The sequence below is a fragment of the Myodes glareolus genome, chromosome 5 (genome assembly GCF_982192425.1).
Source record: "Myodes glareolus chromosome 5, mMyoGla1.1, whole genome shotgun sequence".
Lineage (NCBI taxonomy): Eukaryota > Metazoa > Chordata > Mammalia > Rodentia > Cricetidae > Myodes > Myodes glareolus.
Window position 1 is genome coordinate 101,118,180 of NC_142030.1, and position 23,506 is coordinate 101,141,685.

Here is a 23,506-nt window from a genome sequence, read left to right on the forward strand (position 1 = left end):
CAGTTAGAACTTGATTATAACTCTTAAATTTTCTTTAGGTCCCCATAAGATTATCAGCGCCCCCAACTAACAGGAAGTAGCCTGAAATACTACGCCCACATTCCCAAACAAATGGACTATGGGTATTTACCTTTGTTTTTTTTTTTAAAAAAAAGAGGGAAATGGTGCAGGAGAATTATCCGTATTCTGTCAATCATATTTTAATAAAACGCTGATTGGCCAGACAGACAGTATAGGCAGGAAGGCCAGACTGGAAGTAGAGGTGGAGAAAAGAGACTGGGAGTATTCTAGAAAGCAGGAAGCTCCCTCCGCAATTTCTGTCCAAACACCGAAGAGGCAGGATGTAACCTGCCCAGCTGAGAAAGGTACTGAGCCACGTGGCTAACAGAGATAAGAATAATGGGTTAAGATAAGTCATAAGAACTAATAAGTAGCCTGACCTAATGGGCCAATCAGCTTTATAACTTACAGAGATCTCTGTGTGATTGATTTTCTTGGGGACTTGCTGGCTGTGGGGTACTGGGCAGGAACAGATACCCCAACAAGCCGGGTGCCATGCTACAGGAGGAGTGAAGCCTGTGAGCTGTAACAGCTTGGGAGGTATCATAGTCGAGTAGTTGGGGAGGAGAGAGAGACCTGGGGGCTAGCAAGGGTTTGATATGCAACAACAGGTATATGATAAAGGAAATAGCCCTTCTGACAGGCAGAACCCCATTTTGCAGGTCCCTGAAAAATGTTGGGTATAGGCTTCCAACAATCTTTGTAGGTCACAAGAACCAAGACTCATTTCTAGACACAAACAATGACTTTTGGAATTTGGAGAATTGGAGTTCCCTTTGGATTTAACACTTACAGATGCTGTCTGTGCTCAGTGCTTAATGTTCCATGGATGGTTTATTGGCTTTTCTTCTCTCTCTCTCTCCAAATATGGTGACCTAGAAACTGTTTTTTTTTAAATTTTTATTTATTAGATTTTGTTTTTTTAAAAAAGTATCAATCCAAATTCTCACTCCCGCCCCTCCTCCCATTACCTCCACATATTCTCCCTCCCTACCCCCCTCTAATCCTCAGAGAGGGTATGGCAATTTGCCTTGTGAAAATTCCAAGGCCCTCCCAACTACATCTAGGCTGAGCAAGGTATACATCCAAAGAGAAGAGGATCCCAAAAAGCCAGTACAAGCAGTAGAGATAAATCCCAGTGCCACTGTCAGTTGCCCCTCAGTCAACTGTCAACCACATTCAGAGGAACTGCTTTGGTCCTATGCTTATTCCTTCCCAGTCCAGCTGGAGTGAGTGAGCTCCCATTAGCTCAGATAAACTGTTTCAGTGGATGAACCGTTTATGGTATTGACTTCTTTGTTCATATTCTCATTCCTTCTACTCTTCAACTGGACCTTGCCAGCTCCGATGTGGGTCTCTGCCTCTGCTTCCATCTGTTGTTGGCTGAAGGTTCTATGGTGATATTTAAGATAATTACCAGTCTGACTACAGGGCAAGGGTCTTAACTGGGGTCATCCTTGTGGATTCCTGGGAAGTTTCCTAGAGCCCAGTTTCTTACTAACCCCATAAAAGCTCCCTCAATCAAGATATCTCCAGATATCTCCTTCCTTGCTCTCATATCTGTCCTTCCTCCATCTTGACTATCCCATTCTCTCAAGTTCTCCTCAACCCTCCCCTTCTTCCCTTCTCTTCCCCTCTTCCTTCTATCCCCTGTCCCCATGCTCCCAATTTTGTTCAGGTGATCTTGTCTGTTTCCAATTTCCAGCTGGGTCTATATATGTTTTTCTTTGAGATCACCTTGTTTCTTAGCTTCTCTAGGATCATGAACTATAGGCTCAATGTCCTTTGTTTTAGTTAGTATCCAGTTATGAGTGAGTACATATCATATTCACTTTTTTGGGTCTGGGTTACCTCACTTAGGATAGTGTTTAAAAACACTAATGATAGCTTATGTGGTAGAGGATGTGGAGTAAGGGGAACATTTGTCCATTGCTAGTGGAAATGAAAACTTGTGCAACCACTTTGGAAATTAGTATTGTGGTTTCTCAGAAAATTGCAAATCAGCCTGTCTCAGGATCCAGCAATACCACTCTTGGGAATAGACCCAAAAGATGCTCAATCATACTACAAAAGCACCTGTTCAACTATGTTCATAGCAGCATTATTTGTAATAGCCAGAACCTGGAAACAACCTAGATGCCCTCAACTGAAGAATGGATAAAGAAAGTGTGACACATTTACACATTAGAATACTACTCAGTGGCAAAAAACAATGACATCTTGAATTTTGCATGCAAATTGATGGAATTAGAAAACACTATCCTGAGTAAAGTAACCCAAACCCCCCAAAAATGAATATGATATGTACTCACTCATAAGTGGATACTAACTAGAAACTGTTGATGAGAATTGTGCACTCTGTTGGTGTCTCTTTGTGAGCACATATGTTGTTGAAAACCAGTCTTGATGAAACTCTTATGTTCCAGGGTAGGAGCATGAGGGTTAGAATTATTTAGCAAAAGAAATAGAAATATTAGAGAAATAAGAGACAGAAACACAGAACAGCATCAGGAGGGATATTCAGTAAATCCTGAATTCTTCTACTTTTATTTTCCCCATGCTTATGTACTCCACTTTTAAAGGGGAGGGGAGAATGCAGTAGATTTCATTAGCATGGTATAAGGAGTCGATTTGAATCCTCTGACCTTTAGCCCAGGTGGAGCAGATCCACCTCTATAACACTGTAAGTCAGAATCTCTTGTTTATAGTCACATCTGTTGTCAACAACATCTAAACAGCAAAAATGAGCTCCAACTCTTTGACCTCCAGTAAAGGTGGAACAGGTTCATGTCTGTGGACCCTCACAATATGTGATGGTAGGAGAAAGATGACCTGGTCGTTTACACTTGAATAGTGAATTATGGGGAGAGAATTCTTGGAATGTAGCCCTGGTAACAAAAATAAGCGCTTGAATCTGACAGCGTAAAGTTATGCTATCTCTCCCCAGTGGAGAAAAGATTCAAGCTCTGTAATTTTCATGTCCACCTTGGCATCTGGCTTTCAAATTTTTTCAGACATTTGCGTTTCTGCTTTCTTTCCTGGCTGTTAGCTTGAAGGCTGAAAAATACTTCTCCTTCTACTATTTATTTAACTTCTCAGAGAGAATTCTATCATGGACAGGAAGAAAACCCTCAGGAAATATTAATACAATATTTTCTTCAGAGTCCAACAGTCTTTAAGGTTATATACTTCCTGTTAAATTATATGAAGTTTCCATGCCTGTTAGCACTCTATCAGACCCTTCAACCCTTGTAAACCGTACATTTATTTCCTCATCTCAGTTGAAGACATCTAATAAAAACAGACGTGTCTGTCAAGTTGACAGTCATTCTTCAGAAAAACCTTTAAAAGGGCCACATGTATTTCTTCTCTTCGAAAAATGAATTAAACCAGGCTCAACTATACAGTTTTAAAGCATGTTTACACCTCATCTTTGGGGCTCTTCATTTAAAACTTTATGTAAGGAAAATGGTTTGTCATCAAGAATTAACCTTTAGACTTGTCAAAAATTATGCAAAATGTTAAAAGTCAGCATAGATGACTTCCATACTGGTTAGCCAGTTAGTATGAAAGTGAAACCTACCAGACTGTCAATTGCTCTTCATTTCATCAAGTATGCTCAAATTCGCAGGGATGAAGAACCAGGAGGCCAGATGGTGACAGATAAGTTCCATGTTGACTGGGATTCCGTTCTTATTGACACTGATAATGTCATTGTAGCAAGATTTGATGGCAGAGGAAGTGGATTCCAGGGCCTGAAAGTTTTGCAGGAGATTCACAGAAGGATAGGGTCGGTAGACGCAAAGGACCAAGTAGCAGCTGTAAAGTAAGTCGGTGCATGTCTTCCTGTTGCTTTCCATAACTGCAGACTCTACGTAATGGGTCTCATTGCTCAGACATGTTTGTGGGTCTACCAGTTTTCTGAGTTGATCATATAGCTTTCTTGCATTTTTCTCAACTATCTATCACACTTAGGGGCACCATAAAAGAATAATCTTATTATCCTCTGCAATTAGAATTTACTTTGGGTTTATGGAATTGTGAGAAGCCCTTCACCACTATATTCCTTATTGACGGAAATCTACACTATCTAGCATGTCCACAACTAATTAAGATTCTTCCTTTAAAATACTAATACATTTTTGGAATGTTATTTGCAGTGTTTCTTTGCGTGTGTATGTGTGTGTGTGTGTGTGTGTGTGTGTGTGTGTGTGTGTGTTTGTGTGTGATGTGTAGGTGAGTACAAGCTGTTAAACAGATGTAGAGGTCAGAAGACAATTGGCAGGAGTTAGTTCTCTTTTTCAGTCATGAAGATTACATGTAGACCATCAGACTTTACACCATTGCCTTTAGCTACAAAGCTATCTCATCTACCCTTGGCTCTAATTCTTTAACATGTCAAGGTTACTATTACCATGGTGACACGAAAGGTACAGTAGGAAGGTCATTGCTGCTTAGTATACAAAGATCAGCCAGGCGTGGTGCAAGGAAGCTATCTCTGCGGGCCATGATACACCTGGAGATTCCACATCTGTAACAATCTCACAAATGATGACAAACTATTGGACTGTAGCTTTGAGCAGAAGACTGTGAACAGTACAGGTATTTTGTAATAAGGAAAGCCTTTCTAGCAAAGTATTTCTACTGGTGTGTGTGTGTGTGTGTGTGTGTGTGTGTGTGTGTGTGTGTGTGTGTGTGTGCAATGCTATCATCAAATGTGGGAGTCAGAAGACAACCCCAGGTGTCCATCCTCACCTTTCACCTCATTTGAAACAGCATGTCTTAAGGTCACCCCTGTGGACACGAGGCCACCTTTCCCATGAACTTCTGGGAAACTACTGTCTCTACCTCCTGTCTTGCTGAAGGAACTCTGGGATTGTAGGAGCACACTACCTTACCTGGTTTTATGAGGATTCTAGGGATTTGCACTCAGGTCTTCATATTTCTGCCCACTGAGTCATTACTTCACCCCATAGTGAAGCATGCCTAAAGATTTTGGGGGAGTGTTTATACGTGTCTATCTGTCTAAATTCAGTTATGTGTTTGATTCAAGAATGTATAACTATGTATATTTACGTTTTTCTCACAGATATTTGTTGAAACTGCCATATATTGACTCCAAAAGATTAAGCATTTTTGGAAAGGTAAATAGAAACACTGAATATATTTATCCACACGCACATATATAGCACATATATATGCATGTATTATGCATGTATGATTTCATTAGTCATTGTTCTTTACTTTTCTGTATGACCCTTTAAAATCATATAATTCATATTATGTCTGTTCACTTGCTTATTAGATGTCTATTTCTCAAGCATACAGTTGATAGCTGGTGTTAGAAATGAGCAGTAAAAGGGATAAATGTTTATGTATGTCTACGTATTTGGAGGAAGGTGTATATGCACATGAATTTAGTACCTGGAAGGTTCAGAGGGGGCATCAGATCCCCCCTGGGTATGAGGTTATAGGCCTAGGTGAGCCTCCTGATATGAGTGCTGAATTCAGATCCTCTGCAGGAGCAGCAAGGACTCTCAGTGGTTAACCACTAAGCCGTCTTCTTTCCACCCTCAAACTTGAACTTCTAAAACTTATTAGGCAATGTTTCTTGATCATTAATTGATGGCTACCTACATCTTGTGAATCTTTTTTATTTTTTTTATAGCTTGAGCAGGAAAGAGAGAACAAAACCCTTGCAAAGCACGGTCAGGATTTACACTTTTAATTTCCAGTAGCTGCTCAGTTTGTTTCCTGACTTCTTGGCTCACCAAGTCATCTTTAACATTGAAACTCAAAATATGTAATAGTGAGTTCTCAGACATCCCTAGATTTATCTCTGGAGTTATCTGCTATGCGTTCTGATGCTTACCTTGTATGATCCTTTAATGAAAGCACACTAAAGGCAATACATTTTAGTGTTTTAAAAACACTATTTCCTTTCATTTTCACTCTCCCCTATCTTTTTTTTCTCTCCTTTTACCATTTGTTTGTTTGTGTGCATCTCTGTCTTCACCTCTTATGTGTATGTTTATATGTGTGTGTGTGTGTGTGTGTGTGTGTGTGTGCTTTCACATGCCATGTTGTATATATAGAGATCAGAGGGTAATTTTGGAGAGCACTTCTTTCTGCTTAATGTGTGGGTCCTGAGACTCAAACTCAGTTCATCAGATTTAGACAGAGACATCCTTATTCTCCACACCATTTCACTGGACATATTTATTGCTTTTATAGAATAATTTTGTGGGTTTTTCTATAGTTCTGAAGGATAGAGGTGCAAAAGCAAGGTGCTGCATGGATTGAGTTTCTGAGTCCTCCCACCTAGCTTGAAAGGATTTTTTTTCCTTTGTCTTGTGTCAGCTCATCACCTAAAAATTTAAAATGTTATTAAATAATTTACAGTAAATTCCTGTGAGGATAAATAAAATATCTATAAGAATACCCTTTAGCTATTTTTTAAATCTTCTTTTGCCCTCCCATTAGAATATTGTTTTATATGTGTACACACAGATATATACATATATGACAAATCTTTTCACTGTAATGTTGGCTTCCAGACATTATGTGTGATTTATTTAAATGTCCCTGTGAATGACTGCTTTCTCTATTATGCACTAACTGGCTTGTTAGAATAATGAAAACATTTTAGCAGCTATGCATTTAACTGACCATGTGTGGGTTTTTTTTGTTTTTTTTTTCTCAGTAATTAGACTTGAGGCTTGGAACCATGGTAGTTTAAATTATAGTTATTGGAACGTAATCTCAATTCACCTAAATATATATTCATGGGTCCTTTATTCTTTAAAGCAAACAGTCTTGTTGTGAAAGGTCACAAAACTCCTAAATCAAAACTTTTCTGAATTGTTTTCTTTTTAAAAAGTTTGATAAAAATTGAACCTGCATGAAAAAGGTGAGAATTTTATAAACATCCTGGGAGAAAACAGCATTGCAATGATCACTTAGCAATGCAGGGAATATGATTATTTACTCAAACCGATCCTGTCTACTTTATAGCCAGCACTTTTTACAGAGCTATGTGGAGAGCAGGAAAGATGGCTCCACAGTTAAAAATATGCACTACTCTTGCAAAGGACCTGTGTTCGTTTTCCACAACCCACATCAGCAGACTCACAATTGCTTATGACTTTTCAGCAAGGGGATCAGATGTCCTCTTCTGGCCGCGATAAGCACCTGTACACACATGCATCCCCCACCACAGCCACATATGCAAAACAATTTTAACAGAGTTAAGTCTACTAATAATAAAATGCACAATGGTCACATTATTGAATTTCTAGTTGTTATAGAGAAATAAGTGGAAGATAAGCAACAAAATATCCAACGATATGAAGTAGAAATACAGCCAAAGATGGGTGATGAGATGGGCAGTTTAATTTATGTTTATTTATTATTGGTGTGTGTGTGTGTGTGTGTGTGTGTGTGTGTGTACATGCATGCACACATGCATGCCATGAAGGTATAGAAGTCAGAGGACAGCTTGGTGGAGTCAGATCTTTCATTCCACTTTTGAGTGGGTTCCAGGGACTGAACTCAGGTCATCATGTTCACACAACAAGTATTTTTACTTGCTGTATTTTTTCAGGAGACGTTGAAATAACAACTTCCCACTAGGAGATCTTGCAGGCATGAGACCACACAGTAAAAAACTGTGCTTCCCAGGACTGATTTATGGTTAGAGATAAGACTGGCTATAAAACATATTAAACTTGACTTACAAAGAGGAAATCGATATTTACAGTTTTGCATCTCGTTATTTGCAAAAGAACTTCTTAAAGTTTAAAACCAGATCAAGCCATTTCTGGAGTTTGTGAAAATGCATATAATCAGAGCTGAAAAATGCCTGAGTGAACAAAGACTTTGCCACATACACACAAGACTGTGAGTTCAAATTCCTACAAATTAAAGTCAGATGCAGTAGCCCATACCTGTGACCACACTGCTTTTACGTAGAGGCTGCAGGTGGAGACAGGAAAGTCCTCAGAACGTCACAGTGCAGCCTAGCCTGGCTAAATCTGCAGTGATTAGGAGCTGGAAGACAGATATTCAAAATTGTTCTCTGATTCTTGAATATGCACTGTGGCACAAGAGCAACTGCACTATCACAGAAACAAGCAAAGGTGTGTGTGTGATGTGTGTGTGTGTGTACATAGACACACACACATCACACACATATATAAAGATGTGAAGACTTAAACAGAATTAATGCATAGAGATATATGGTGATAAAATTTTGCTAATTTTGAAATACCAAATTTAAAAAAAATATTTTTTCCTCATTATTTGTGAATTTAATGCATATGTACAATATGTTTTAATCATATTGAAGACCAGGAGTTAGGCAGATCCCAGGCAGACAAATAGATAGGAAAAGAATTTCATAGGTATATCGATGTACTTTTCACTTCAGTGCTTAAAATTACCGATTTTCTGATTCTTCTATCTCTCCAAAACAAATACATGGTGCTCCCTTTCCAGGATAACTACTTAGGAGAACTTTCAAATTTCTGAGAGCAGGGGTGGGGTGGTACTCTTGTGGCAGAACCAATTATCTTCCATCTATTTGTCTGAATTAGCCAATTTCCCACAGTCATTTCTGGGGAAGAAAAGGAACCTACCCCACTGTCATATGTACACTGTTTTGGCTTTTGCAGACAAACTTTAATTCCAGGTTTGGGTCCTCCACTAAAATTTCTGTGATTATAAAACTATTGGTCGCAGGGAACCAAACACTGGCTTGGTAAAAGCAGAGCATCCTGAACTGTTGAATGCTTTCCTCCCCATTGAAGGCAAACTACCTCTAATTGGCTTTAGGTCAGTCTAAGAAGTAGCAAACTCAGAATCTACTTGAAGTGTAAACTGTTTTGAAAATTAAGCCCAACACCTGCCCGTCTAGCGAGAGCTCACATCTGACTCTCACTGCCGTCCACAGTCTGTTTTCCAACAGCTCTTTCAAGTTCAACTTTTGCCTCCGTGAATAAACATGAAATGATTGAGAGGATGGTGAGCAATTATAATTTAATTCACTCTAATTCCTGTCAGTGTTGATTTTTCCCTTTAAAAACAGAAGTTATTTCTCTGAAATAAATCAAATTAAAGCAGCATTTTAGATTTGATTTTTAAATTCCACAGCTTTCACTATCATTAAGTCTTAAAGATTATTTAGCTTCATTACATTCCAAATTTTCATATTAAAAAAATAATGAAACACAGCTCCTCAGGAAGTAAGAAGCAAGGGATGTGTGCACCAGATCTCAGAAGAACTCTGGCTGGGACGTCTTCCCAGGCCAAGGCTCTTGTCAAATTCTCATTGGATGGCTTGTTTACTGTTGCTGATATTTATTTCCTTCCTGTCTCATTCCATGAGTCTAGGGATTCTCGAGGAAAATAGGAAGACATTTCTGCTGACATCTTTATTGTGTTAGTATACCATAAGAACCCCCAACTCACTATGTCTAACAGGGGCTGGCAAGATGACTCCGAGGCAAAGGTGCTTACCACCAAGCCTAATGACCTGAGTTTAATCACTAGGACCTACATGACAAAAGGAAATAATTGACTTTTGAAACTTGGCCTCTAACCTTCACATGATCTAGCACAGTGACATGCATGTGAATGTATTAACATACACACACACACACACAATAAAAAGTAATGTCCAACAGTATCACTGACATACCCTTAAAGTTTGTTTAAAATGAAAAGTCTTAACATACCGGAGAGAGAGAGAGAGCGCGCCTCAGTCTACTGAATTACACCATTTCCCATTTACTGTAAAAGGCTGTTAGGTGATATTTTTTTCCTGAATGATACTGCCATGTAGATTTAAAGTCTATATACGATGACATGATGTCACACATCTCTGTGACAAACTGATTCCTGTAGTGGACCATGAGAGTTGACATCATTGGTTACTTCCTCCATGTTTGTTTGCTTTAGCTTTTGTGCAAAGAACAGCTAAAACCTGCTCCTTTGGCAGGAGTCAAACCAATACATTTTGAGCTCATGGCTTCACATTGTGCAAACTTTTCAGAATTTTGTTCCCATTCTCCCTATCAGACACTTGTATCTTCTGCTCTGCCTATCTAACTCAGTTCTTGCACAGCCCCCATGCCATCCCTGCACCTCCAAAAAGCACTGTTTAATTATTTTTGTATATATAAATTAGAACTCACTTCTTCACCACAACCCTAATCTGTTCCTATTCCTTTTCTTCCTCTTCTTCCTCTCCCTCATCCCTCTTTCATCTTCATCTGTGTCTTCTGCCTTCCTTCTTTCTTCTTCCTTTCTATCTATTCTTTTTTCTTCTACTTAATTCATGCCTTTCCCACTGGTGAGAGTTTATGCATGTAGGTCTCCCCTCTTAACGGTGCAGAGCGTAGATATCTTATCAACAGATTTCCCTGTTATTATAAATCTCTTACAACCAGAAAAATCCTGTCTGTCCTCTGTCTGGCAGATTTTCTTTTCTTTTCTTCTTTGTGTAAGTGTTCACTGTGCATGTTTGTGTGTGGAAGGGCACACATGTTTGCAGATGTGTCCATGCATGGGGGCAATGGCATCTGGTATTTCCCAGGCACCATCCACCTTGAGTGTTGAGACAAGGTCTCTGATTACCCTAGAACTCACCTAGTAAGCTAGGCTCACCGGCCAGCTAGCTCCAGGTATTCACCTGCCTCCACCGTCCAAACACAAAGAGGCAATGTGTGCACCACAATGCTCAGCTTTTTAGTTTTTAAAAGTTGGGTTCTGGAAGATCAACCTTGGGACCAATATCTTGCTTGGGAAAGACTTACTACGGGTGCTATCAGTGCAGCTTCTGGATTTCTCAAAATTACCATCTCAAATCATCCTTATCCAAAGGAGGATTATTCATCCCATGACAGCAGATTCTGTTCTCTTAGAGTCCCACTTTGGAGTGACAGGCCCTTACTCCCTGCAAGGAAATTGCAAGCAGAGTATATAGATTGTTCTGTACTTTTAGTGTTTTACTTTCCTTTCGTAATTGAATGTAACCACCATTATTATTAAGTATTCAATTAAAATACACACCAAATGGTCTTAAAATGATATATGAAAGGTACTTTATTTCAAATTATTTGGAGCATTTCCCAGATATATGGTGTGAAATCGTGACTTTTTGAGATATAATTAATTTCATATTTTCTTAGTTATTAAAAATGCCTGTTGCATAAATTTTTAAACAGCTATTGAATCCTCATATGTACATAGTGATTTTTTTCATTCCATTCTACATTCAGAGACATGGGGATATGCGCATTATTAAACAGCAATCAAAAGGTACAATTATTGTTAGGAATCATTATTATAATTTTTCTTTTCTCAGGGGTACGGGGGCTATATTGCAGCAATGATCTTAAAATCAGATGAGAAGCTTTTCAAGTGTGGAGCTGTGGTTGCACCCATCTCAGACATGAGGTTGTATGGTGAGTATGCCCTACAGATAGTCCTAGTCTAAGGCATTGATTGGTGCACAGCAAAATCCCAATGTAGAGAAACTCAATTGAGCTCATTTATCATGTGTTATTAAAGCCTGATGTGAGTTATCACCTCCCTGATGCAATTGATTTTACCAGAGTGTGACAATTACATTTGAAGTGCATGAATAAATAATGAAAGGGTGCAATTTGCTTCTTCTGATGTTTTCTTTTTCCTTTGGTCACAGCCTCGGCTTTCTCTGAGCGCTACCTTGGCATGCCATCAAAGGAAGAAAGCACTTACCAGGTAACGACAAAAATAACAACAAAGGCCAGTTTTTTGTTATGAAGATTAGGTTGAATTTCTTCCATTTGGGTCTCTCCACACATGCAAATACTTGTGCTTTACTTACAGGCCTCCAGTGTACTGCATAACATTCATGGTCTAAAAGAAGAAAATATATTAATAATTCACGGAACTGCTGATAGTAAGTATTGTATTTGCTGCTTCTATTTGATGGGAGTTATCCGGTTTCAAGGGGGCACATCTTATATGTAGGACTTGTTTCCAGAGGGTCCTGTGAAGTTACTGAACAAGAGTACAGGAAGTAACATGGAAAATGAGATGTCTGGCAGGAGATAGGAAGGAAATAAGGTATCACTTTCTGATATGATAGGGAAACTTTACTTCTGATCTTGCATTCATGTAGACAGCAGCTACTGGCCATGTACAACCAAAGACCATATTGTGACTAGTTTTGACTAAGAAACAATAATAATAATAATAATAATAATAATAATAATAATAATAATAATAATAATAATTGATGTCAAGATGTGGTTACATCAGGACTCAAATCAATGAATGTGGTATATGTGTGTGAGTATGTATGAATGTGCAGATTTATGCCTCCATGTTTGCATATGTGTATGTATGTATCCTTTCATTAAAATTAGGTTAGGAGGTATGAGGTCCAAGAGTCATGTGTTAATCTGGGTTCCTACTTGAAATGTAAAAGGTACACAGGAAAACAGTAATGGACTCCACACACAGCAGCTCAGGCGGGTACCCATAGTTCTTTTGTTTTTACTGTGCAACAAACTTCTCATCACAATGTAAAAAGAAAAAGAAGTGTGAAAAAGAAAGAAAACCTGGTGCAGCCTTCACAGGGGCCCTTTGTTCTCTTGAGAATGCTTCTGAAAATCCACAATTATCACATATTGGGCAATGTATTCAGAAAATGATTTAGTTAATAGAAGCATTGCATGATGCGCGTCTACAGAGAGCACCATGCTTCTAAAGGATGCCATAGTATTAATACTATCCACATATGTCGATAGCAGTCATGGGAAGTCACTAATTGTTAACCATGTATCAGAAAATGCACTAACAGCACTTAGCAATGTCTTACTTGTTCTGCTCAAAAATGCTGTCCTATAGAGCTATCATTTTCACACCTAGTCTATCAAAGAAATAAGCGTTGGAAAAGCAGGACTTTCCATGGAGATTTGTTCTGGTACTGCAGTTCTTATCCGCTTCACTATGAAACCTGAGCCAGCTGAACCAATAATAGTGAAAATAAGATGATTTAATCTCTAGACACCACCCTACAATTTTTAGTACTCTTTGAAACCCATTTACTAAGTGTCTTAGTTAGGGCTTTTATTGCTGTGAAGAGACACCATGACAACATCCAGGCTTAAAAAGAAAACATTAAATTGGGGCAGCTTGCTTACAGTTTCAGAGGTTTAGCCATTACCACCATGATGGGGAGAATGGCAGCGTGCATGCACTTGTGGTACTAAAGTGGTAGCTGAAAGTCCTACATCTTGCAGGTACCAGGAAGTTGACCAAAACACTGGGTGGGTATCCTGAGCATGGGAAACCTCAAGGCCTCCCCCATGGTGACATACTTCCTCTAATGAGGCCATACTCTTTTCAACAAAGTCACACCTCCTAATAGTGCCACTCCCTGAGATTGTGAAGGCCAGCTACATTCCAACTACCACATTAAGTTGCTGATATTACTGTAAACATGTTTCCTGTTTGATTCAGTTTCAGACCAAGTGCTTCACATACCTCATGTCATATAGTGGTTCAGAGGGATGTGGCCATGTCTGTGCACAAAGATCATGTGCACACATGTCCACATTCGCCATACAGCTCATAGAGAAGCTGACTTGTGTGTGTTTGATGACATTCTTTGATTTATTTAATTAACATTTTTTTCATTATTTTCCATTCCGACTCTAGTTTTCCCTCCATCCTCTCCTCCTGTTCATTCCCCCATGGTCCCCCTGCCTCGTATTTACCCCTTCCCCATCCACTCCTTCTCTGTCTCCATTTGGAAAGAGGCAGGCCCCCCATGGGCTTGACCAAAGCATGGCACATCCAATTGAGGTAGGATCAAGCTCCTCCCCCTGCATCAAGGCTGGGCAAGTAATTCAGCATGAGGACCAGGTTCCCGAAAGACAGCTAAACATCAATGACAGGTTTTAATCTCACCACTGGGAACCCTATAAACAGATAAACTATTATTATTGCCCAGAAAAATAATAAATGCATCCACTTATTCAGTTCAACTTTATTGTACCATTTAGTCCTTTGAAGGAGATAAATAGCATACAACAGACTTTACACTGAAATCAAAACAGAAAAGAATCAATTGAAAAGTTGTTGGTGGGAGGTGGTTCAGTGAGGACCTAAGCTTGGATCCTAGAATCCAAGTAAAGCTGGACATAGTGGTGCACACCTGTAATCATAATGTTCCTAAGGAGAGATTGGTGAGGGAGACAAGGAAAGGACAGAGGAGACCACAAGCTGGCTGTCAGGTAGATTAGTATGCCCAGTGTAAAATGAGAGACTCTGTCTCAAATCAGCGAAAAAACAAGGACTGACATCAAGGTTGTCCTCTTGTCTCTGTATATGAGCCCATACTCACACATAACATATATTATCTTTCTCCCTCCCTCCCCACTCCTCTCTCTCCTGCCCTCCCTCTCACTCCTGCCACAATAATTCATTTGCATGCTTATCTTTCAGCCATTTCTAAATGTAAACATGATAGAGTCCTTTACATATACCTTCCCTTCCATCCTCCAAAATATATGAATTATATAAGAGATTATTTTACCTCAAGCATTGCCCATATAAATCTATATTTATAGTCACAAACATATACTAAGCAAGTTATAGTGATTTAGGATTGGTGATGTTTTTCTAATTAATTATAATAGAAAATTGTTCAGAAAGATCTTGAGCATATTTAAAATGAATGACTATTTGGAACTGTCTTCCCTCTGCTGTATAGAAAGATTATTCAGCACCATAAAATGAGAGCCTAGGGAGGCTCAGACCACTGATAAGGCTGCCCTAGTTTGACAAAGACAGATACAAAATATTAGCTTAAAGTTATTTATAGAAATCTAAGTATATGTATAGAGTGAAATGAAAGCCTAGGCAGAATACAAGCAAACTCTAGCACAGGGAGATTTGAGTGGCAGGGCTAAGCTTTAGTAACTAGCTCCGACAAAGCCATTAGTAAATACAGAACTTCTGAGATGTGTATCCCAAAGTTTAGCTTCCATTCAGACAGAAGGAAGATGGAGGGAAAAGAGAAAATATGGTTTGGTCTAAATCAAATATTTAGCACTGAATAATGAGTGACATATACTATCTTCTCAACATGGGACATTCAGTTCTAGTATGAGATTTTAATTACATTTATTCATATAGTTAAATATTGTGTGTATGTGTATATGCGCCCATGCTTATAAGAGCATGTGTTTGGGATCAGAGGACAATTTTGGAAGTCTGTTCTCTCACCATTTCTGGGTCCCAATAATTGATTTCAAGTTGTCAGGCTTCCTGCCTAGCACCCTTTTCTGCTGCGCCATCTCACTGCCATCCAGTCAGTCCTAATTTAAAATAATAATGCAGTGTCAGTGTCTCTGTGAGTCTAGATTCTAGAAATCCTCAAGTGCGTCTATGAAGATATGTCACTGTATTCATGGCAGGCAAGACACATATTACCTTCAGTGTTTAGAAAGAACTAAATATATAATTAGTTACAAAATAAATGATCTCATGCGAAATACACCTAAATGACCTCATACAGAATTTGGCAGGTGGCTCTTTCGTGCACAGTCCAGAGTCTGGATTATGCAGAATCTAAGTAAAAAGTAAAGCACAGGCATGGTGGTGTAAGCTTATAATCCCAGTGTAGGCAAGATGCTGGTTAAAGACAAGTGGATAAAGGGAACTTGCTGGCCAACTAAGTTAGCTTATTTGTCAAAGTCCCAGGCCTTTGAGAGACCATGTCTCAAATAAAGAGTTGAAGGAATTTGAGTAATTACTTCCAAAGTGGTTCCCTGACTTCCACACACACTGAGAAATGTACATGTGCACACCCCCACACAGGATCAATCACACAAACATACACACATACAAAGACTTCCATTGAATGCTTAAATTCACCTTAGTAATAGCCCTTGTGTTCATGCTGTGTTTTATGATGTGAAATGAAACTCTGCAATTTTACCTAACAGCTTTCTAGTTAAAATTAATGATGGGTCTTCCAAGTGAATAATGTATGCAAGATACTTATGCTCTTTGGAAAATACATTAAAAGTTTCTGGTTCTAATGGATTCATTTCTTTCAAATTTTATAATTTAATATTTTCGCAGCAAAAGTTCATTTCCAACATTCAGCAGAACTGATCAAGCATCTGATAAAAGCCGGGGTGAATTATACTCTGCAGGTAAGGTGCCATTGCAGAAAAGTCTTCTCAGCTCAGCTTTATATCAGGGTTCTGGAGCTCTCAGTGGAACCTGTGACTTTGTGTCTGTGGCAAGGAAACATCAGATTACAAGGGCTCCTGGGAAAGTAAAACCGCTCTTGAAAAATGTGTGTGTGTGTGTGTGTGTGTGTGTGTGTGTGCATGTACACATGTGTGCATGCATGTGTATGTGTGTGCGTGTCTCTGTGCATGTGCTGTGCCTGCATACATACATGTGTGTGTGTATTTGTGTGAGCCAAATGACATGTGTGGATGTTGGAGGACAACAGAGCAAATATCAAATACTGTAGCTTCATTTTCATCACCCAGAGGATATAATAACATGGCATGCATTTTATAGGGCTTGATAGGACATGTCCCTGTGTCCTCACTGGGTAAAGTCATTTGAACTGATTTCTGGGGCTGGTTCGGTTCACTGCCTCTTCCTTCACAAGGCTTTCTGTGTTTTCTTTTTTTTTTTTATCTCTAAACTAACTTCTGGGTTCTCCATTGGCTTCACTTTATCACCTTAGCCATTATCCACATAGGAATCGGCTAAATAGCTAACACAGACTAACCAGTCATTCTCCTTGGTAATCTGGAAGTTTTCACCACTCCATAACTCTCCACAGGAGCAAAATTAGAAACCCATGGCCAACCGCAAGGTCCCAGCTAGTGAGCTGTGGTTGGGCCTGTTTGAGCCACAGTTGTTTCTTCTCTGTTGATGACTAATTTTAAGGGGTCTGTCCCAGGAAAACAAGTGCCAAGAAGGCTCTGAGTGAAGTCACCGTGCCCTGGTGCATTTTTCTCAAGAAAACTCTCCAAGAGTTTACTTTTTATGTCTCTGAACCTGCTATAGCAAAAATCTTTTCACTTTCTGACATGCCCTCAAGGCAAGTGAAGGGATCCTACCCTCCTACAGAGACAGGAAATTCTAACCTCCTTTGCACTTTGCATTTCAACTTCTTAGACCTGTCTTAAAGACATATATCGCCTTTACTGTAAAACTGACCAGAAAATGTGTGGACATTTTTAAGGTGCATAAAAAACTGATATATAATTGCAAATTCTCTCAAGCAAATACTTTACAGGTCTAGACCTTGTATTCCAGAAGTTACATGTTTAGTCCAGCAGACTACAATATTTAGGCCACAGTAGTCAAGAAGAACAAGGAAGAGTATACTATTTTTGCCAACAAGCTCTAATTTAAATAAATTTTTGTTTTGTCTTGGTGAGAAAGGTTCCTGAAAGGAACAGTATCTTCTACTAAAATTCTACTGCTGATATCAACTTCTGTCTTAGTCATTGTTTTACTACTGTGAAAAGAAACATAACCAAGAATGAAAGCTTAAAAAGAAAGCATTTAAATGAGAGCTTGCACTTAGTTTCAGATGTTAATCCATTATCATCATGTGAAGAACATAGTGCCATGCAGGCAGACATGATGATACAGAAGTAGCTGAGAATTCCATAACCCGATCAACAGACAGCAGAAATAGAGAAACTAACTGGGCCTTTGAAATCTCAAAGCCCACTTCTAATGACACACTTTCTACAACAAAGTCACACTTCCTAATCCTTCTAATCCTTTCAAATAGTATCACTTCCTAGTGACTATGAATTCAAATATATGAGCCTATGGTGGTCATTTTTATTCAAATTATGACACAGGGAGTCTGACAAGGGTTTAAACTCTCAAGTCTAAATAGAGAACCTTCTCACAGGTTTCAGAAAAAAGAGAAATGTCCAAAACTATATGGCTGCTGGGTATCCCTTAGTACCTTCTTGAAATCAGGTTATTTCTGTTTTCCATGTCATAGTTGAAATGGAAAAGATTCAATCTTTCAGCTAATATGTGTCAATCCAACCATATTTAGATTCTTTAGAGAACTTAGAAAACTTCCTTTGGGGAAGTGAGTATTAAAAACTTGCAGGCAATCATAGAAAGGTTAACAAGGCAGCTGCAGGTAGACCCTAGCTCTGGAAGACCCTAGCCCAACCTAACAGTTACTTGATTTTACCTTTTCCTTTAATGTCAGGTCTATCCAGATGAAGGCTATCATGTTTCTGATAAGAGCAAGCATCATTTCTACAGCACAATCCTCAGATTCTTCAGTGATTGTCTAAAGGAAGAAATATCTGTGCTGCCTCCAGAACCAGAAGAAGATGAATAACAGACCCTACTAGACAGTGCTGAAGGGGTTATGGAGGCTCAATGAAACCGAACCAAGGGACTGTCATGTTGTAGACGCTCCAGAATTCCAAGAACAGCTTGAGGAGATGAAACTGGAAGAGCACACTCAGAAAGTGAACTAGAACTTGCAGACAGACGTCCTCATCTACTGTGCAGCCAAGGGTGCAGAAGGCGTTTCATTGTAATGGGAAGTTTCAAGGGTTGGTTTCCTGGGAAAAAAAATTAGTTTCACATTAAAGTAGGAATAGTGCATGTTTCCTTCCGTTATCCCCTTTTGTTCTGTGACTAGTTACCCTCACTTTGATTTCAGTGGCCACAATCACCTTTGCATAAAGTGCATAACAATACCATCAGTATCATAGTCCCTGATCTTTGATGGCTGAGCTGCAATCTAACATGTTAATGTATCTTTATAATAAGTGCAATTCTCTCATTGTCTATTATTATGCTTAAGAAAATATTCAGTTAATAAACAAAAAGCAGAGTATTTTACATAAAGTTCTGTTTTTAAAAAGGCATTATTAAATGAGCCAAGACTATGTAGAAATATGGATCTCAGCACCTTCCAAAGTCAGGCAGTTGTCAGTAGATAGAATACCTTTAAATCAACACACACGAGTGTATGTCTCACAATATAATATATATATACACGCACGTGTGCATATGCAGACAGTGAGTCAATCTTTATATGTTACTCATGCTACAAAGGGTAAACTTTAATGAATTAGAATGGATAATCTTATACAGGCTGCAATGTGGACACTTCGTTTAATGAGCCAAATATGATGAGACCCTTTTGTTTCCAGTTCAGATTCTAGCGATTGCTTTCCTATAAATGTTTGGGTTGTGTTTGGTATTGTTTTTAGTGGTTAATAGTTTTCTAGTTGCAGTTTACTTTTTTGAATATGATATCTTGTCACATGTAAATTAGATACTTAAATATTAAATTATAGTTTCTGATAAAGAAATTTTGTTAAACAAATGCAATGCCACTGAGTGGCATTTTGCTCTCTTGGTGGAGAAAGCTTTTTCTTAAAAACTCAGACCTTTAACTTCCAGCTCCCAGTGCAGTAAAGTCAATTCTCATTTTTGCTATAGAAGCAAAATTCTGAATTATATCATTGTTTCCAGAGTCAACTTAGCATTCCATGCCTGCTCGATTCATCTGTTGCCTTTTAATTAAGCCCTTGTGGTAAGAATTAGAAGTGAAATCTTTTTTATTCATTGCCCCCCAAATTCACAAACAGCAATATGTGGTGTTTTATTGAAATGGAAGGCACATGGGTACCGAATCCTCCGATGTGTCTGTCAGCTTGCAGCAGTCAGTAAGGGAGAATGATAAACAAGACCAACTGTGTGGAATTTTAGTCAGAGAAGGCAGTGGTGGTGATTGAAGCTGGAGTTTGTTCTCAGTTCACTTGAGACATCAACCAGGAGATGTTTCAGAGTCTGAAGCCAAACTCTCAGAAGATCCAGGCAGTCTAATGTACGTTCACAGCTTGAGATCTGTTCTTAAAGGGGAACCTGGGCTACCATGTCCTCTGAAAACCAGGAAGCGAATTTTAAAAGCCAAGAATTTGTCCAGTCACCCTCTGCTTCAGCAAAGCAGCCCAGGATTCCAAGACATGGTCCTGGGACTCTGAGGCCGGCTCTCTTGCTTTTCTCCTCAGTGCTTTGGAATTGTATCTTCTCTGCTCCATTAGATTCAATTTAATATGGAAAGATGCCCTCTCCTGAAAGACCGATTTTAGGTCTTTTTCAAGGCTAGTGAACACATTTTTTTAACAAAATAGGTTGTAATGTTTCCAAGGAAAGTTTTGCCTATTTTATTAAAATGGGAGTTTCTTTCTAGGCTAATTTGAAGTCCAACTGAAGCTTTTTAATCAATATTTTAGATTTCAACCACTAGAGATTTTTATGATGCAAATAATTATGTTGTCTGAAAGATGTGGTTTATTGAATGTCTATTTGAGTAACATTTAAAAAGTGTTTACCTTTACTGTTCATCATTTCTCTTGTTTATGGTTATTATCAATGTTTATCTATTTTTTGATTAATTTAATACAGTTTGTAATGTGAAAGTTGCTTGTCTGGGACCACTTTCACCTCACAGTACCAATGGATCTCACATGAAAACTTGATATTTAGTAGGAACATGGAAAATTGTCCTTCCTGTGATTTTGGGGGCGCCCAGGACTGGGCCACACCACAAAAAGGAAACACCAGTGTCTTGTATTTTGTGCCATGGAACTATGGAACTGGATAGGACCTTTACACTTTTGCCTCAGTTGCTTTCCAATGTTTTTAATGCATATTTACAAATTCTGAGAGTTTCCTGAGGCTTTAATGGTAAACTTCCCACATGATAACTTTCCTTAATAGTAAAGTAATGCTACAAAAGAAACTAACAGTTCTATAGTGAGAGACATCAGGAGTATTAACTCAGAAATGAACACAGCCTTTTGAAACTCCTTTGAAAGCAAATTTGCTTTTCTCACTCCCATTTCGAGCATCACTTACTCAGTAAATAGGATCAACGAGTAGTCTCTTGACATCTCTTCTAGTGCTACGATGAATCACAATCACCATAAGCAACTTAAGAAGCAAAGGCTTGTTTTGGCTTCCTTCCACATGTCAGGGAAGATATGGTTGCAGGAGTACTGAGGTCTGGCCAACAGAAGGTAAACAAGAAGTGGGCGTGGGACAAGGCTAAAACCATCAAGTCTACCCTCAGTGGTGTACTTTCTCAAGCAAGGATCTGCCTCCAAAAGGTTCTATATATCCACTTCCTTCCCCCTAAACAGTGCTGCAAACTGAGATCCAGTGTTCAAACATGGGAGCCTGGAGGGAACATTTGACATTCAAGCTACAAGTAGAGGGTTATGTTGCCCTGTTATTCTCTAAAGAGTGAAAGGATAGGGAACAGTTCAAAACATGAATCTCAGAAGCCTGTGAAGATGCCTCAGCTCAGCACAGACAATCCCATTAAGGATCTTGTTTACAGAGTTATAAGAATGAGGTGTCTTAAGCTCTGGTTAGTTATTATGTGGAGAATTATCCAATCCATTGACCTTCAGGTGAGACTTAGGCATTGATTTCTATCAGCTAGATCATCAGTTGAGCCACCCCCACCCCCACTTCTGTTGACTTTAAAATGAGAGTTACAAGCCTATAGAAATGCTACATGGGTTAAGGGCACTTGGTCTTTTTGTGGAGGATCCAGGTACCCACACTGGGGCCTACAACAGCCTGTAATTTCAGTTCCAGCTGATTTGATTTGACATCCTCTTCTGGCCTTCGCAGGAACGTTCATGCACATGGGGCACCTACAGAAAAAAACAGGTGTGTACACACACACACACACACACACACACACACACACACACATATATATATATAAACAAGTTCCTGTCATGTCTCTTGAGTACGGTGGGCAAATAACTTCTATTTCAGTATTATATTCTTTGATCTGACAACCTTTGCCTCTTGTAGCAATCATTTCATAAGAATGACCTGACCTTTACATTCTGATTAGAGAATTCTCTAACAGAAATGATGGCTGCTAGAGCCCATACTCATTAGTGGCACATCAAGTACTTAATGCAGATCTAGCTCCTCCATTGAAACCCAGTCTTGGAAGCTCCTCCTGAACATGTGATGTGTAGTTCTAGGAAGGCATCCTGGGCTCCCATTGACCACAGCTGCTGCACATTCTTCTCTTTCCTCCTCTTCTCATTCTTCTCAGTCTTCAGTCCTTCTTCTTAGGATTGCTTTCTAACATTAACTACACTTGTATCAGCTGTTGACAAAGGATCTACTTTCCGGAGGAAGTTTGCTTTCCACAAGACCTTATTCTGTGAATATGATGAAATACGGAGATCACATGAAAATAAAACTGGTTTTTTTTCCTTCCCTTCTTTGTAAAGAGTCTTATGGCATATTATGTTATATTATGTTGCTTTACTTTATGTTATGTTATATTATGTTCTGAGGCAGCATCTCCTGTAGTAACTGTGGTGGGCTTCGAACTAACAACATAGACCAGGCTGGTCTTAAACTCACAAGGATTCACCTGTTTCTGCCTGCCTACCGTGTATGCCTCCATTTTCAACTTGAAACGACGGGTTCTTTCCAGATTTGAATATGGGGTCTCTCTTTAAAATTTATAGAAATTGCCAACTATATGCCAAGCAGTTTCAACATGGCCTGAGACCATGATATTCCCACATAATAAATAAAGAAACCAAGTTTATATGAAGTTTGTAACTCACCCACAATTATACCTCTAAGAAGTAAACAGGTTAGGTCACAGCTGCGGTCGACTGAGAAGCTTATGTCATGACTGCTCTTCTCTGCATTGCTATTAAGTCAATATGAAAAGAGTAAAGTCGTGTTCAGCCCATCTGAGTCATAATGCTAAATATCAGAGTTTATTGTCCTGGGTATTTTTTGAATAACTTACCACTTTTACTTCCATTTGTCAGTCTAGTGCTGAGGTGTTTTTGGAATTGCTTGAGTGAATTCACTAATGTCAAGAGGACATGTATGTTATAATATTGACATGTTTGATGAGGGCTGAAGGGTAAAGGAGATGGCTCATAGAAAACTTGAGAATCTTCAATGCCCATGTAAAAAGCTGAACTGGGTAGTGAACTTTTATAGTTCTAAGACTGGAGAGAAAGAGTCAGGCACATGCTTGAGGGCTACAGCCTGGTAGAATGGGAATGGGTGAAGAATGAGTAAAACTAAGGCACTCTTTCATAGAAAGAAGTTGTAGAGAGACATAGGAACATACCTAAAGCCTTTGCCTTCATTCTGGCCTCCACACACATGAAACTGGTGGTGGTGGTGGATGACTCTTAACTTTAAACTGGAGATATAGAAGATCCATTCCTACTTGTAAATTAGGCTCAAATGGTCATGACTGTATTCCAGAGAGGTCATTAGTAAGTTAGCTTGTGCAGACATTATTCCAAGTTTATTCAATAGTCATCCAAGGGCATGCCCATAGTTTGAA

General features: G+C 39.0%; 1 protein-coding gene across 2 annotated transcripts in view; it reads left to right on the forward strand.

The window, feature by feature from the left end:
- Window positions 1–20,570, forward strand: part of Dpp10 (dipeptidyl peptidase like 10) — a 723,175-nt gene extending 702,605 nt beyond the window's left edge. For both annotated transcript variants that reach the window (XM_048443790.3, XM_085688334.2), the window contains exons 20-26: window positions 3,692–3,886; window positions 5,150–5,204; window positions 11,426–11,525; window positions 11,765–11,823; window positions 11,932–12,004; window positions 16,204–16,277; window positions 18,335–20,570. In XM_048443790.3, the coding sequence (XP_048299747.3) occupies window positions 3,692–3,886; window positions 5,150–5,204; window positions 11,426–11,525; window positions 11,765–11,823; window positions 11,932–12,004; window positions 16,204–16,277; window positions 18,335–18,469 (691 nt within the window). In that variant the 3' untranslated portion in view covers window positions 18,470–20,570. The remainder of the gene's footprint in view (window positions 1–3,691; window positions 3,887–5,149; window positions 5,205–11,425; window positions 11,526–11,764; window positions 11,824–11,931; window positions 12,005–16,203; window positions 16,278–18,334) is intronic.
- The last annotated feature ends 2,936 nt before the right edge of the window (window positions 20,571–23,506 follow it).